Raw genomic sequence first — 13222 nt, 5'->3', positions numbered from 1 at the left:
CCATTAGAGAATTTCGACTCATTTTTCAAGACCCTGCTCACATGTTATCTCCTCCAACAAGCCTCCCCTGACTCCATGGGGCATAGATAGTACCCACCCAGGGGATGGACTGGAGGTCCAGTTCTGTTCAAGGCCCTTCAGGCATGAATAGTGACCAGTAGCTTCTTGAGGACAGGATTGTGAGACTGAAAGAGCAGAACTCAGGGACCACGTGGAGAAACAGGAACCAAGAAAGGCCAGGGACACCCAGCACAACCTGAGAAAAGTCACTGCACAGATGAGAGAGACCCATCTTCAGCTATTGTCTTCAGGCTTCTCCTGCATGAATCCATGGGTTCCCTTTCAGTGTCCTGTCCCATATGCATTTTTCTCCTGCCTACTAGACTTCAGCTCTCCCAGGGCTTTGCATGCCCCAGGATGTGTTCCAGAGTTGAGTTCCAGACTTGGGTTGGGGGTGGGGCCAGCCTAGGTCGAGGCTTGGCCTGGGGAAGCTGCAGCTGCCCATGTGTTCCACACCCACTAGAGGGCGTTCTTCCCCTCCGGTAAACTACCTGGAAGGGGGAATAGATTGGACTTCCACAAAGGAGAAACTAAGGCAGGAGAAGCTTCCAGTATGGAGCCTCACCAGAGAAAGGGCATGCACGAACAGAGCAGCTTCAGCGGACAGCAGATCTGGTACGGCTGGACACTTCTTCCTCCACACCAACACAGAGACCCACACTGTACACCTACACATCACTGCACACAGACGCACAGCCCTCTTGTGGGGCAACAAAGACACACACACCCCCAACTGTACTTCCTCCCTCCTCCATCCTCTAACATTCTCTCCAACCTCATCTCATTCCAGTAGACAAATCCAAATTTTTCAGAGTAATGGGGAGGTGAGGAAAGTATCAAGCAACACACACAGACCCCTAAGCATACACAGAGAGCTCCAAGAGAAGGACCCAAGCAGACACACATGCAGAACAACACCGAATTCTGAACCCTCTGCCCAAGGATGCGACCCTTCCCACGTCACTCCCTACCCACTACCTCTCTTAAGCTGTGTGGTTTCTGACTTTCTCTACATGTCTGTCTCAACATTCATACTCAACATCCTTAAATGGACCTGCACCTGGCAGCCCCACTGTTTTCCTAGTCAACTTGCTCTCCCTGATGGTTACTGCAAAATTCTCCACTCTTCTCAAACAGCCACCCTTCCTAGCCCCACTCTCCCCCTCAGGAGATGACCTTGCCTCCTGCTTCACAGAGAAGATAGAAGCTTCAGACAAGATCTCCCTCTTCCTCTGGGTACCACCCCCCCAGAGGGGAACCACCCCTCACATCTGTGGAATGGTTCACGCTTTTCAACTGATAGCTCATGGCATTCTTATACAATCCAGAGAAACAGCAGGTTTGAGTAATTTCACCCTCATTTGACAAATGAGGAAACTGAGGCACAGTGACCTATTCAAGGCTCACGGAGAGCAGGCGGTGGGCTTGAGACTAGAATTAGGTCATCCCTCTCCAAATCCCTTCCTCCTCCTTCATTCTCTCACTTACTCATCAAATATCTTCTGAGCGTTTGTGTGCTGAGGACGCATGGAGAACAGATAAAGGACCAGGATCCTGCCCTTGTGGAACTTACTGGCTAATGGGGGAGACAGGCATCTGTTTTGAAAAATTGCAAAAATAAATATTTAGTTACAAACTATGATAACTGCTATGAAAAAATAATGGTTCTATGGGGGTGAATGACAGTGGGATCTGATCCAGACTGGGGAATCACGGTTTATCTGAGGAAGTGATGTTTGAATTGCCATCTAAAGAATAAGGAGGAGTAATTAAGTAAAGGTCTGCAGGTGTGTGGATGGGGGGACAGTATGCCAGAGAACAGAGTTGGCACAAAGACCCCAAGGGAAGAGAGATGAGACGAGGAGGATGTAGTGGAGAGCAGGGTAAGAACAGGCTGGAGAAGGGGGCAGGACCCAGACCCCTCAGGACCTTGAAAGCCACAGCAAGGATTCTGGTCCAAGAACAATGGAAGATTCCCCATGGAAGGATTTCAAGTGATCAGAGCAGTGTTTTGAAGAGCCCACTCTGGAAGAGCCAGAGGGGTTAGTGGAAGACCCATTAAGAAGCCATTGTCCTGGTCTAGGTGAGACCTGGAGCAGCGGGGCGGCTTGGAACAGGGTGATAGAGTGGAGATGTTTAGGAGGCAATGTTGGCAGATCCTATTAGGGAGATGAGGGAGATGGAGTGTCAGGGATGATTGCATCCCTAGGTTGCATAAGTGGGTGAATGGTGGGGTTGCTCACTAGATCAGGAACATAAGTCAACGACCAGCTTGGGAGGTAAGATGATGAATTTGGCTTTGTACCTGCTGGTTTTTTTGAGCCTTGGGGACATTGAAGTGGAGATGTTAAGTGGGAAATTGGCCAAAGGGGCTGATGCTAAGAGGAGAGCACTGGGCTGAGATATACATTTGGCAGTTGTCAGTGTGTAGATGGTAACTGAAGTCACGAGTGAAGATGAGACTGCCTCAGAATAGAATATAAAGTTAAAAAAAAAAGATAGAACAAAGGCCTGATTTGGCAGTATCCACTAAAGCTAAACAGAACCCTAACCTATGACTTAACTACAGCTCCTAGTTCTATACCCAAGAGAAATGAGGGCGTATGTCAACCAAAGACATGAGCAAGGATGTTCAGAGTAGGTTTACTTACAATCGCCAAAAACTAGTAACAACCCAAATGTCTAGCAAGAGTAGAATGGATAAATAAATTGTGGCATATTTATATAATGAGATACTACACAATTGAAAAAAAACTACCTAGTGCCACACACAACATTGAGACTGAATCTCACAGACATAATCATAAGCAAAAAGAGACAGACACAAAAGTGTATTTACTGTATGGAGAATACATATACGCTAGGAAGTTCAAGAACAGGTGAAACTTATCTATATTGACAGAAGTCAGAATACTGGTTAACTCTTGTGGGGTTGTATTGGCTAGGAAAGGGCCTAAAGGAAATTTCTGGAGTGCTAGAAATGTTGTGCACTTTCATACCAATCTAAATACATATCAATGTAATATAAAAAATATTACATTGTAAGATACACCAATGTAAAAATATATTAATGAAAAATTCATCAAGTTGTACCATTAAATCATACCCTCATTATTTAAAAGAAGAGGAAAGCTTGGGATTGAGACTTGAGTAGTGCCAACATTTAATGGCCAAGTAGAAGAGAATGAACTGGCAAAGAGACAGAGAAGGGTTGGCTAGACAAAGGAGGAAAAATCAAGAGAGTTCAGTTGTTAGAAAAGAGAATAGTTCAAAAGAGAGGTGGTGGTCAACCATTTGGAATGTTTTTGAGATCAAGGATAAAAAATGTCTGTGGGATTTGGCAACATAGAGGTCGCTAGCAGCCTCAGCTAGCACCATTTTGGTGGAGTGCTGGGGACAGAGGAAGAAGGCAGCCTGGAGTGGATTAGACAGTGAGTGAGAGATGAGAAAATAGAGACAGTGGGATATATACAAGAATTTCGTCTGTGAAAGGACGCAGAGAGAGTGGGGGAGCTGGAGGGTCTTGTGGAGTTGAAAGACCTTTTTTTGGTTTTTACTTTAACCTAAAGTCTGATACATAGAAAGTGCTCAATAAATGTTAGCTGTCGTTAAAGCCAAGTATTTTAAGATGGGAGAATCTTAAGCATGTTTCCGTGTCAATGGGAAGGTTCCACTGGAGAGAGACTGACTATAGAGGAGGGAGAGGCAGAATCTTTAGCTAAAATTCCTGTAAAGATAGAAGGAGATCAGACGGAAAGAATAGGTGGAGATTTCAGCCTAGATAAGATGGATGTTCCCCTCTGGGGGGGTGGTACCCGGAGGAAGAGGGAGATCTTGTCTGAAGCTTCTATCTTCTCTGTGAAGCAGGAGGCAAGGTCATCTCCTGAGGGGGAGAGTGGGGCTAGGAAGGGTGGCTGTTTGAGAAGAGTGGAGAATTTTGCAGTAATCATCAGGGAGAGCAAGTTGACCAGGAAAACAGTGGGGCTGCCAGGTGCAGGTCCATTTAAGGATGTTGAATATGAACGTGGTGTGATTCCAAGCTGGCCTGTTGTGTGACTTCCTCTGATAGAGCTGCAGCCCTGGAGGCACCCTGAGGAAAGCCAGTGGTGGGTCGGTCTAAGGTTGGGACTTGGCCAAATGGTGCAATGAAAAGGCAGAGGAGTCAAAAGACTTGGAGGACTCAACCTGAGACTGGGATTCCTCCTCCTTTGCACCCTTTCTTTCCCTTCCTGCCTCACCATACTGCTTCTTTACAGGGCACGGGGAGGTGGGGAGCCCAGAGCACCCTCCTCCACCACATACACTCTGGCTCCTACAGTCACGCACAAAAAGCCTGGACTTAGAAGATCTGAAGTCAAGGTCCCACTCTGTCATTTACCATCTGTGTGACCTCAGGCAAGTCATCCAACACCTCTGAGCCTCAGTTTCCTCATCTTTCAAATGAAGACATTAACATCTTCCTGCCTCCCCAGAATCATGAGGATCAGAAGAACTGAAGTAAAGGGAATTTGTAAATTGCAAAGCGCGACTGAAAGAGATGATTAATTTTGCTGGTATGTGCTCTGCATGCGACCAGAGGTTTGCCCGCACACAAGCTCTCTCCCACAGCCACACAAAGCTGCACATCCGCAATGTCCACTTCACACCCCATGCTACATCCACTCTCAGACTCTCAGACACACACAGGGAGGTGCACATGTGCGCTTGCACACATGGGGCACACATGCAGTGAGTGTGTCATGAGGAAGGCTGAGTTGGCTGCTGTCCATGGTCAAGACTACTGCAGCAGTTTCTTCCTGAGGGATGTGCCCAGCCTGGCATGATGATGCAACACACCGATTAGAGACACACAACGCTAAGCTACACAGGCCCCCAAGACTGTCAGCCATATCGAGGGGGCACAGGTGAGAGGGGTGGGAAAGGGTTTTCTTTCCAAGAACTCACAGGAGCTCAGAAAAATCACAAATCGCCCTCCCTCTCCCTCAGGAGTGGCTTTGGAGAGCCTGGGGTGGTAGACTCTCTGTCCTTACAGTTTCTTAAGGGAACTTCCCCTCAAGGTGAATGCACAGCAGTTTCAGGCTCATTTTAAAATTTTTCAGGAGGAAGAGGAAGGCAATGCGTCCAGAAGGTTGGTACTGCACATCCATTCTACACATGGGCCAGCATGGGCTTAGCCAGAGTCTCAGAGGCTGAAGGAGGGGCTGCCCCTCGGCAAAGAACAATTTCATGATCCACTTAGAGCCCCTTTCCTCACAGGAAATTGGCCCTAGAAGCTGAGAAATGGAGCCAGGTGAAACTACGCCCAAAATAGAACCCAGGAGTCCCAATGCCTAGCCTCATCCTCCACGCCAACTATGCACCACTGCTCATCCTTGCTGCTTCCTTCGCAGTTTTGCCCCCCAGAATCCCCAAACAAGGGTCCTGACTGGAAGGTTCTCAGCCAGAGGGTAGAGGCTCCTGGAGCAGCCACCTCAGACACACAGTGAGGGAGGACTTGTGCCTGGGGGACCTGGCCAAAGGCAGGCAATGACCCTTGCTGGGAAGAACTGGGCTGGTCATTGGCTAGGGGAGGATGGGGTGGGAGACACCACACAGTCTATAAAACTGGAGTTTCTGAATAGCTGAGCTGGGCTGGGGAGGTTGGAAGGACTCCACCTAGATATCGATGGTCCTCTCATCCCTGGCACATTGCTCCTCACTCCGAAGCCCTATGGCTTCCTTTAGTACCACCCCACCTTCTCAGCTCTGAGCCTCCCTGGGTACTGCATTTACCTATAAACTCCCTGAGGCCAGGGACAGGGTCTGCCTGGTCACCACCGCCCTCTGGCACCCAGCACAGGGCTCTGCCTGTCTCTGTCACAGGAATGAATCTAGTGGACTTGACGCTCCCCAACCCATCTCCTTGTTCCTAATATTCCGTCTCCCTCACCATCCCCCCAGAATTGAAGCTGCTTTCCACAAAGTTGAAGCCGGCTCAGAAGCAACCTCCACCCACAGCAGAAACAGTCCGGCCTCTCTGCGGGCCTCCCCTCTGCTTCCTGGACTCACACCAGGTGAGGAAGGAGGGAGGCCCATGGGGTGGAGGCTGCCGCCTCCCCACCCCTCCGCTTCCTGCTCTGCCCCCAGAGGCACCAAGTTACTTACATCAAGTTACTTTAGCCAACAGCCGGGGAGATCAATTAACTTAGGGTAGCCTCTTAGCTGACGGCACTCAGGGAGAGGGGTGGAGTCAGAAACGGCAGGGGGGGAGAGAGCAAAGTAAGTTACTTAGAGGATGTTTGTGTTTGTGTTTGTGAGTGGGGGGGGGGGGGCGGGGAGAGGAAGAGAGAGAGGGAGAGCGAGAGAGAGCACGAGCCCAACCCAGGGTCCCCTGGATTCTTGCTCCTGGCTCTACTCTAGTCTCCTGTCTCCAACCTCACGCACTTCTGAGGGAGGGAGAGACAGGCAGGAGAGGCTGGAGGAGGTATCTAAGAACCCCTGGTGGGAGTGCCCCTCCTCCAAAGTTAACCTCTCCACTAAAGCCTGCCCGGTCCCTCTGCGATCCGTGTGTGCTCCCCTGTCAGCGCCCCGCTGCCCTCCACACACATAGAGCCTGGGCCTCTGGCTATGGTGGCCCGTGACCATCGTTTCTCCCTGCATAGAGGTCTGGGCAGCCTTTTCCCTCAGGAGCCCCTCCATTCCCTGCCTAGTTGAAGGAATAGAGCCAAGTAGTAAGGTCAGCCCTCCCCAGACACTCTTGGTCTGAGCTCTGTGGGGTAAGGTGGGGGCAGGCGTGAAGGGTGTCAGTAAAGGGGCCGACCCTGGGGATAAGGAAGCTCCCATCCTAGTCCTGGCCCTCCCTGGGACATGCCTGCCTTAAGGCTCTGCTCTGCTTGCTTGAAGATGACTCTCCCTCCTTGCTCTGGATCCCAGGATCACCCACCTACACCCACCTCTCATATCAGCATCTCACCCCCCCAGGTGCTCCAGAGGATTCCTGTCCCCCTCCACAACCTTGGGGGGATTTCTGTGCCCACCCCCCTCACTCTACCTCTCCTCTGGGGGATTCCTGCCTCCTCTCCAGGGTCCCTGGGGATTCCTGTGGGCCCCTCAGCGATTCCTATTCCCCTATCCCTTGTCCCAGAATTCCAACCCCTCCTGAGAAAGAATACCATCCCCACTGTACCCCATCCCCTGCCGCCCCAGGATTTCTATTCTCTGCCCTCCCTTTCCTTCTCTTCCAGGGTCCAGAAATGAATTCCTGCCTCTCTCTCCCCCAAGAAAAAGCTTTGGGTCTCAGCTGGAGGACGGGGTGGCATAGGGCAGATCGGGCAACCATCTGCCAGCCCCCTCCCCTTGGTGCTGTTCAGCATTCCAGCCACATCGGGGCTCCCACTGCCAGGGACAGATAAGGTGCAGCTGGAGGCTAGCACCAGCTGCGCTGTGCTCACTCTCCCGGCCCCCACCCAGACACCGGCAGACAGCTGCACCCCTGGCCCTCCTCCACGGAACCCTTGCCCTGCCTTGGCCTGGCTGGCCTTGAGGTGGGGTGGGAGAGTGGAGCCTCAGACCCTGTTGCCCTGGCAACCAAGCACCCCACTGTGAAGGAGAAGAGGGGGCCTTGCGGGAGGGTCTTTGGTTGCTCTTTTGGTAGCTCAGGAGAGAGCCGCTGAGGCCTACTCCGTCCCACTGCCCTCTGCCTCTCCAGGCCCAAAGGCTTTCCAAATCAGTTTCTCCCAGATTTAGCCCGGGTTCCCCATATTCATGCCCACTCTCCCAAGCTGACGCAGCCACAGCCGGGGAATGGACCTTGTCAAACTCTCTGTGACCACCAGTCCCTCCCCTGAGGTGGAGGTGGCCTCTGAAGCACATCTGGGGGGAATGCTTGTCACTGCAGACTCCCACCAGTGGGGCCGGGGACTTTGAGGGACCTGTGTGCCCTTTCCATGGCCCCTAAATTGTCCTCCAGGGGCAGGGTTCTTATTGTTGCATGAGGGTTGCCCTGGGAACCCCCCAGAAGCATTCCCATGTGCCTGTGCACACTAGACTTTCCAAATACCCTGAGGCAGGGCTTGGACCCCCAGTTAGGAACCTCTGCTCTTGAGGTGGCAGAAGATGCCAATATGGGCTCCCTGAGCTCGGACCCGATAGACAGATGTTTTCCGTCAGCGCCACATCTGCACTGATACACACCTCTTGGCCTAGCAGAGAATGGCAAAGATGGGCAGGCAGATGTTAACCAGGAGACCAAGGAGGGAAGAGAGAAGGTGGAGCATCAGGCAGGGAGTGCCTGCACCCCTTAGGAGCAGGGAGCTGGAGGAAAGTGCCAGAGCCCTTCTCCTCCAGGGAGATGCCAGACATGGACTCACAACCCAACTCCTATCTGTGTAGGAACATCCCTACGGGCAGAAGTGGTAGAATTCATGACCTGGAAAGGGGCCAGCAGTGAGGCCAACCAGAGAGGGTAGAAGAGGTTTGGGTCCAGCCAGATTCAGGGTCAGGTCTCTGACATGGGCTCAGAAACAGCAAAAACCTGGTCTGCCCCAACAACCCAGAACCAAGAAGTGCCAGTGTTGGGCCTGCAGGCTACTGGTCTGTTTATCTCTCCCTCTCTCCCCCCAGCAAGAGGAAGAACTCTGATTGCTCCAGAACTTTGTGAACCAATCATATCTCTGTTTGACTGCTTAGAATTGTCCCCTCAAGAAACACGGACCAATTACATTTCAGTATCTCCATTTCCATGAGCCAAACAGGTCTTAACATCACTGCTTAGAACCCTTCTGGACACAAGGGACAAATGGAGCCTCAACTGAACACTTTCTATTGACTAATTACACCCCCATGTTATACCTTAGCACCTTCCAGGTTGACAAGCAAAGCCCTGCCTCATCCAACACTAAAAACCATCCAGACTGATGGGTCTATCCAGACTAAAGACTCTGTCTTTCTTGGTGCTCCCTTCTGCTTGTGTGTTGGGTATGCTGGAGGGAAGAGGGTTCTGCTTTTCCCTTCTAATGTCACTATAGTTCTACTTTGGGGAACAGGCTCTGGGTAATCCAGGACCCTCGTGTTTGAAGAAGGAAGGGAGGGAAGGAAGTGGTTCTTGCAGCAGGCTAAGCTCCCTATTAGTTTGGCTCAGAAAGGAGTGTGGCCCTGTCCAGGAGGATTGACAAAGGCTCATGAAACCAGTCTGCAGAGCAGGGCTGAAAGAGATTGGAAGTCTTGAGTAGCTTCAGCAGGAAAAAACAAGCATGACCATGGCTCCAAGCTTTCTACACAAACAAATGTAGTTCATGCTCCCATACTGTTAGGAGGAAGCAAGCAAGTGGGAGAGAAAACGGGCAGGAAGAAAAGAGAGGATCAGAGAGTAGAGAATTGGGGGCAGGTGTGGAGAGCAAGGGGACCCTCGGGGAAAATGGGTGTTCAAAGAGTAATGGCCGGAATTGGAAGTGGACACGATGACTCCAGGGTCAGCAATATTAACAAAAAGAGTACACTGCATTGGGACTTAATGAGACATAAGTTCTAATCCTGAATCTGTCACTAATCAGCTATGTGAGCTCGGGCAACTCATTCTACCTCTGTGTCTCAGTTTGTGAATTTGTAAAAGAGATAATATTGCTATTTATCCAGGGGATTGAAGGAGAGCCGAAGAAGCATTCTGAAGAGTTCCAAGCATCGTACTCTCATTTGGCGTTTTTTTTCATACACGGCTCCAGGTCCTTTGGTCCCTTTCCAGCCTCTGATCCCAACCCCTCAGGAACCTGCATGACTTACCCAAGATCACTTGACACATGAGATGCCAGTCAGTTCCGCTAACTCTCCCTGGGGTGCTGACTTTGAGGTAGCCCCCTCTGTGGGGGGGGGGGTGTGTCTGTGGGGATCTCCATTTTAAGAAGGAAAGGGACCTCCATTTCTGCCATGACTGTATACCCCAAATCATCTCCCCTTCCTCAGCTCCTGGCTCTGTGACTCTTGCTGGCAAAGGGGAAACTCAACTGCACAGTGTACGTACATACGTGTGTGTGTGTGGCACAGAGAGAATTACCTGTCTGGGTATTTAAGAGAAAGCTTTCCTTACTTCCCATAGTGTGGCCAAACTTTAATTCAAATCACCTGGGGATCTTGTTAAACTGCAGATCCTGATTCAGTAGGTCTGGAAAGTGGGGTGACGAAGTTCTGCATTTCTTTCAAGCTCCCAAGGCTGCAGCTTACTTATCACCACCCCTGATTTTGACACCTGTGGCCCAGAAGGTACGCTTGATGGGGGGAGGGCCATGCCAGGCTACGTGTGTGTATGTGTACGCATCTGTGTCTTGTGTGCTATGGGCTCTCTTTCCTGCCATCATGGACACAACGCTGAGGCTCAGGCCATCACACAGAGCAAAAGTGCCCCTGTGCTGAACAAAGTCCCCTCCTGCCAGAAGCAAACCCCAGGGACACACAGGTTCCTCTCCCAGAGTAGCAAGCATGATGAGAAGCCTGCCTGCTCCTGAGGTCTCCTCCTCCTCTGGGGGTCGGGCTGACGCATGCCCCACATCAGGGCATCACTCACCACCTTGAAGTCTTCGGCGCTGCAGACCTCCCCCCGGAAGTGGCAGGAGAGCAACATGTCTCGAATGTCGTGCCCGGCGCGGTCGTAGAACTCGCGCATATTGAAGGGCTTGGGCTTGAAGCTGCGGAAGTTGGCCTTGTCCTGTAGTATCTCCAGCTGCTTTTCATCTGCCATCTGTGTGTCCGGTATCTCATACCTGGAGCCCGGGGGTGAGCAGTGCATGGATCAGCATGACCTGATCCATTTGGCCTCCAGTGTCCCATACTCAATCTCGGGGGGGAGGAGAGGGAGGGCAGCATCCAGCCCTGGGGATCAAGCCTGGGCATAGGCACAGAAGGAGACCTGGGTGTGTCCAGAGGACCTGCCCCATGGGGTTGAGAAGACAGAAAGATCGGCAGTGGCTACCCGGGGGCTGGGCATCTCAGCACATGGGGAAGGGTGGGGTGGACAGAGAGATCAAGGCAGGAGCCGTGGCTTTTACGCTATAGTCTCTACCCTTTAAACATGGTCTGCCCCCACCTCCAAGTGAGGAGAAGATCAAGATAGAATGATAGGAGGGTGGGCAAAGTCACTCCAGAGAGGGTGACGATGTCTCCCAGCTCAAGCTGGGTAGGGGTAGAGCTGTTTTGGACTATGCTGAGATCAGAGATTGGGTGCCCTTAAATGAGTGCTCAGCTTTATCCAAATACCTTTGCCGTGAGTGGCAGGTTTGGGGGGGTGGGCTGGAGGGCACGGTTGTCTGGGCTTTAAGGTGGGATAGAGAGGCAAACACCCTGATGGGGTGTCTGGGAGCTGAGATGCACACAAGTCTAGGAGTCCGGCTGGAGGATGGGTGGGAGCCACCCACCTGTTGTTGAGCAGGGCCAGCAGCTCCCCAGCATGGTACAGGTCATTCTTGGAGACTTGGCTAAAGCGGAACTCGTTGAGGTTGCACAGCGTGACGGCGGGGAAGGTGAGCTGGGAGGCAGCCACCTCATCGAGCTTGGTGACGTGGTGGTAGTGGAAGTAGTACTGCACACGCTCAGTGCACACACACAGCAGCACAGCCAGTGAGCCCAGGAAGCACAGGGCCCAGAGCGCCCGCTTCAGAGACAGTCGCTCGTAGGAGAAGATGTGGGCCAGGCCGTGCAGCGTGGAGCTGCTGGCGAAGGCCTGGATGCTCACCGGCTGGACGCCACCCACTTCCTCCTCCTCGGCCTTCAGTTCCATCCTGGCCGAGGGGATCCTGGGGGGTAGGAGGGTAGGAGCAGGGGGAGTCTGTCATTCTCCTGGGCTGAGAGTGCACATAGGATCCCTCCAAATGTGTCCCTCCGGAATCCCCATTTCCAGAGGTCACTGCCTCTGGAGCAGGAGACTTCCCGGTGTGCGAACCCAGAGGTGGCTGGTGGAGAAACACACTCCCAGAAGAGGGTTCCCCCAAAGGCAGGGGCTGGGGGGTGGGGGTCAGCTCAGGCCAAGAGAATGCTCTCCCAGGGAAGCTTCCCAGGCTAGGGGAGACCCCAGATGTAGTCATCGGAGGGCGAGAGGGAAGTCCCAATGTTCCCACAGGCAGGCGCAGGAGTTCCCTCCAGATGTGGGGTCACTCTGGGACAGGAATGTCCACCCCATCCTGGAGATGAAAACTCCCCCAGATGGGCTGAACCCGGGGTCAGGAGCTCCTGGTCAAGGGTGTCCCCAGGACTGGGCTTTCGCCGCCCCCCCCCCACTCCCGTGAGCTAAACCTGGGCCAGAACCCCCCAAGGAGGTAGGGAGGGGCCCAGCCTGAGTCCTCACCTGCGGGCGTCTTCAGTTCTCATAACGGCGCAGGCTGTATGTGTGTATGTTTGGGGTGGGGGGTGGGGGCTGGAGGGCAGCCTGAGGTGGACGCATGGGGTGGGGGCGCGGTTCCCCATGACAACGAACTGTCCCCGCCCCGGACGCAACCCCCCCCCTCGCCCCCAGTCCATCTTCTTGACGCAGCCAGATCCCCTGCTCGGCCCCCGCCCCCCTCCCCAGCCACCGAGCCTCCCAGCAGCTGGGGACAGCGAGAGGGGAGGAAAGTCCCAGCTCCGGGGTGCTGGGGAGTCCCGCAGTTTAAGGCGGGGGGATCAGAGACCCACCTGAGGGGGCTTCGGGCACCCAGCAACCGGCGGCGGGTCCTGGGGCGTGGGGCCGGACGCGGGCTCAGCGCCGAGCGGCGGACGGGCTCATGGCCCGGAGCGGGAGCCGGCGGCCGCCGCGGCACGCCGCGCAGAGCCCTGCAGGGAGCGGCCCGCACGGCCCGGCTCGGCTCGGCTCGGTCCGCCCGCCCGCGCGCGCTCGCTCGCTCGCCTCGGCTCGGTCCTCCCGGGCTCGGCGCGGTGCGCGGTGCGCCGTGCTCTCAGCCCCGGGATCTGCAGGGATCCATCGTCCGGCCGGGAGGCGGCGGGAGGGGAGGCGGAGGGGGAGGGGAGAGGGTGCGCGTGCGCGCCTACGAGTGTCTGCGAGGGTGCCTCTGTGCCGGGGTGCGCGCGGGGTCCCTGGACCCGGGAGCCGGACCAAGGGTTCCCCTCGCTGCCTGGTCCCCTGCTCCCGGCCGCTCTCGGCGGCGCTGCCTCCCTCCGGTCCCGGAGCCGTCTCCCTGCCTGGGAGGCCTTATGGCTTGTGTGT

At 53.8% G+C, this 13222-nt stretch overlaps 1 protein-coding gene across 4 annotated transcripts in view; it reads right to left on the bottom strand.

The window, feature by feature from the left end:
• The window catches only part of ASIC1 (acid sensing ion channel subunit 1), a 24623-nt gene extending 11401 nt beyond the window's left edge, over window positions 1–13222 (bottom strand). Inside the window, exons 1-3 of one of the 4 annotated variants that reach the window (XM_070621241.1) lie at window positions 12694–13222; window positions 11442–11819; window positions 10595–10790 (exon numbers count right to left, since the gene is read on the bottom strand). In XM_070621241.1, the coding sequence (XP_070477342.1) occupies window positions 10595–10790; window positions 11442–11803 (558 nt within the window). In that variant the 5' untranslated portion in view covers window positions 11804–11819; window positions 12694–13222. The remainder of the gene's footprint in view (window positions 1–10594; window positions 10791–11441; window positions 11820–12693) is intronic. The other 3 variants (XM_070621239.1, XM_070621240.1, XM_070621242.1) reach the window with 3 other exon arrangements.

This window comes from Equus przewalskii, chromosome 5, assembly GCF_037783145.1.
Source record: "Equus przewalskii isolate Varuska chromosome 5, EquPr2, whole genome shotgun sequence".
Taxonomy (NCBI): domain Eukaryota; kingdom Metazoa; phylum Chordata; class Mammalia; order Perissodactyla; family Equidae; genus Equus; species Equus przewalskii.
The sequence above is the reverse complement of the archived record's forward strand: the minus strand, read 5'-3'. Positions and strand labels throughout refer to the sequence as shown.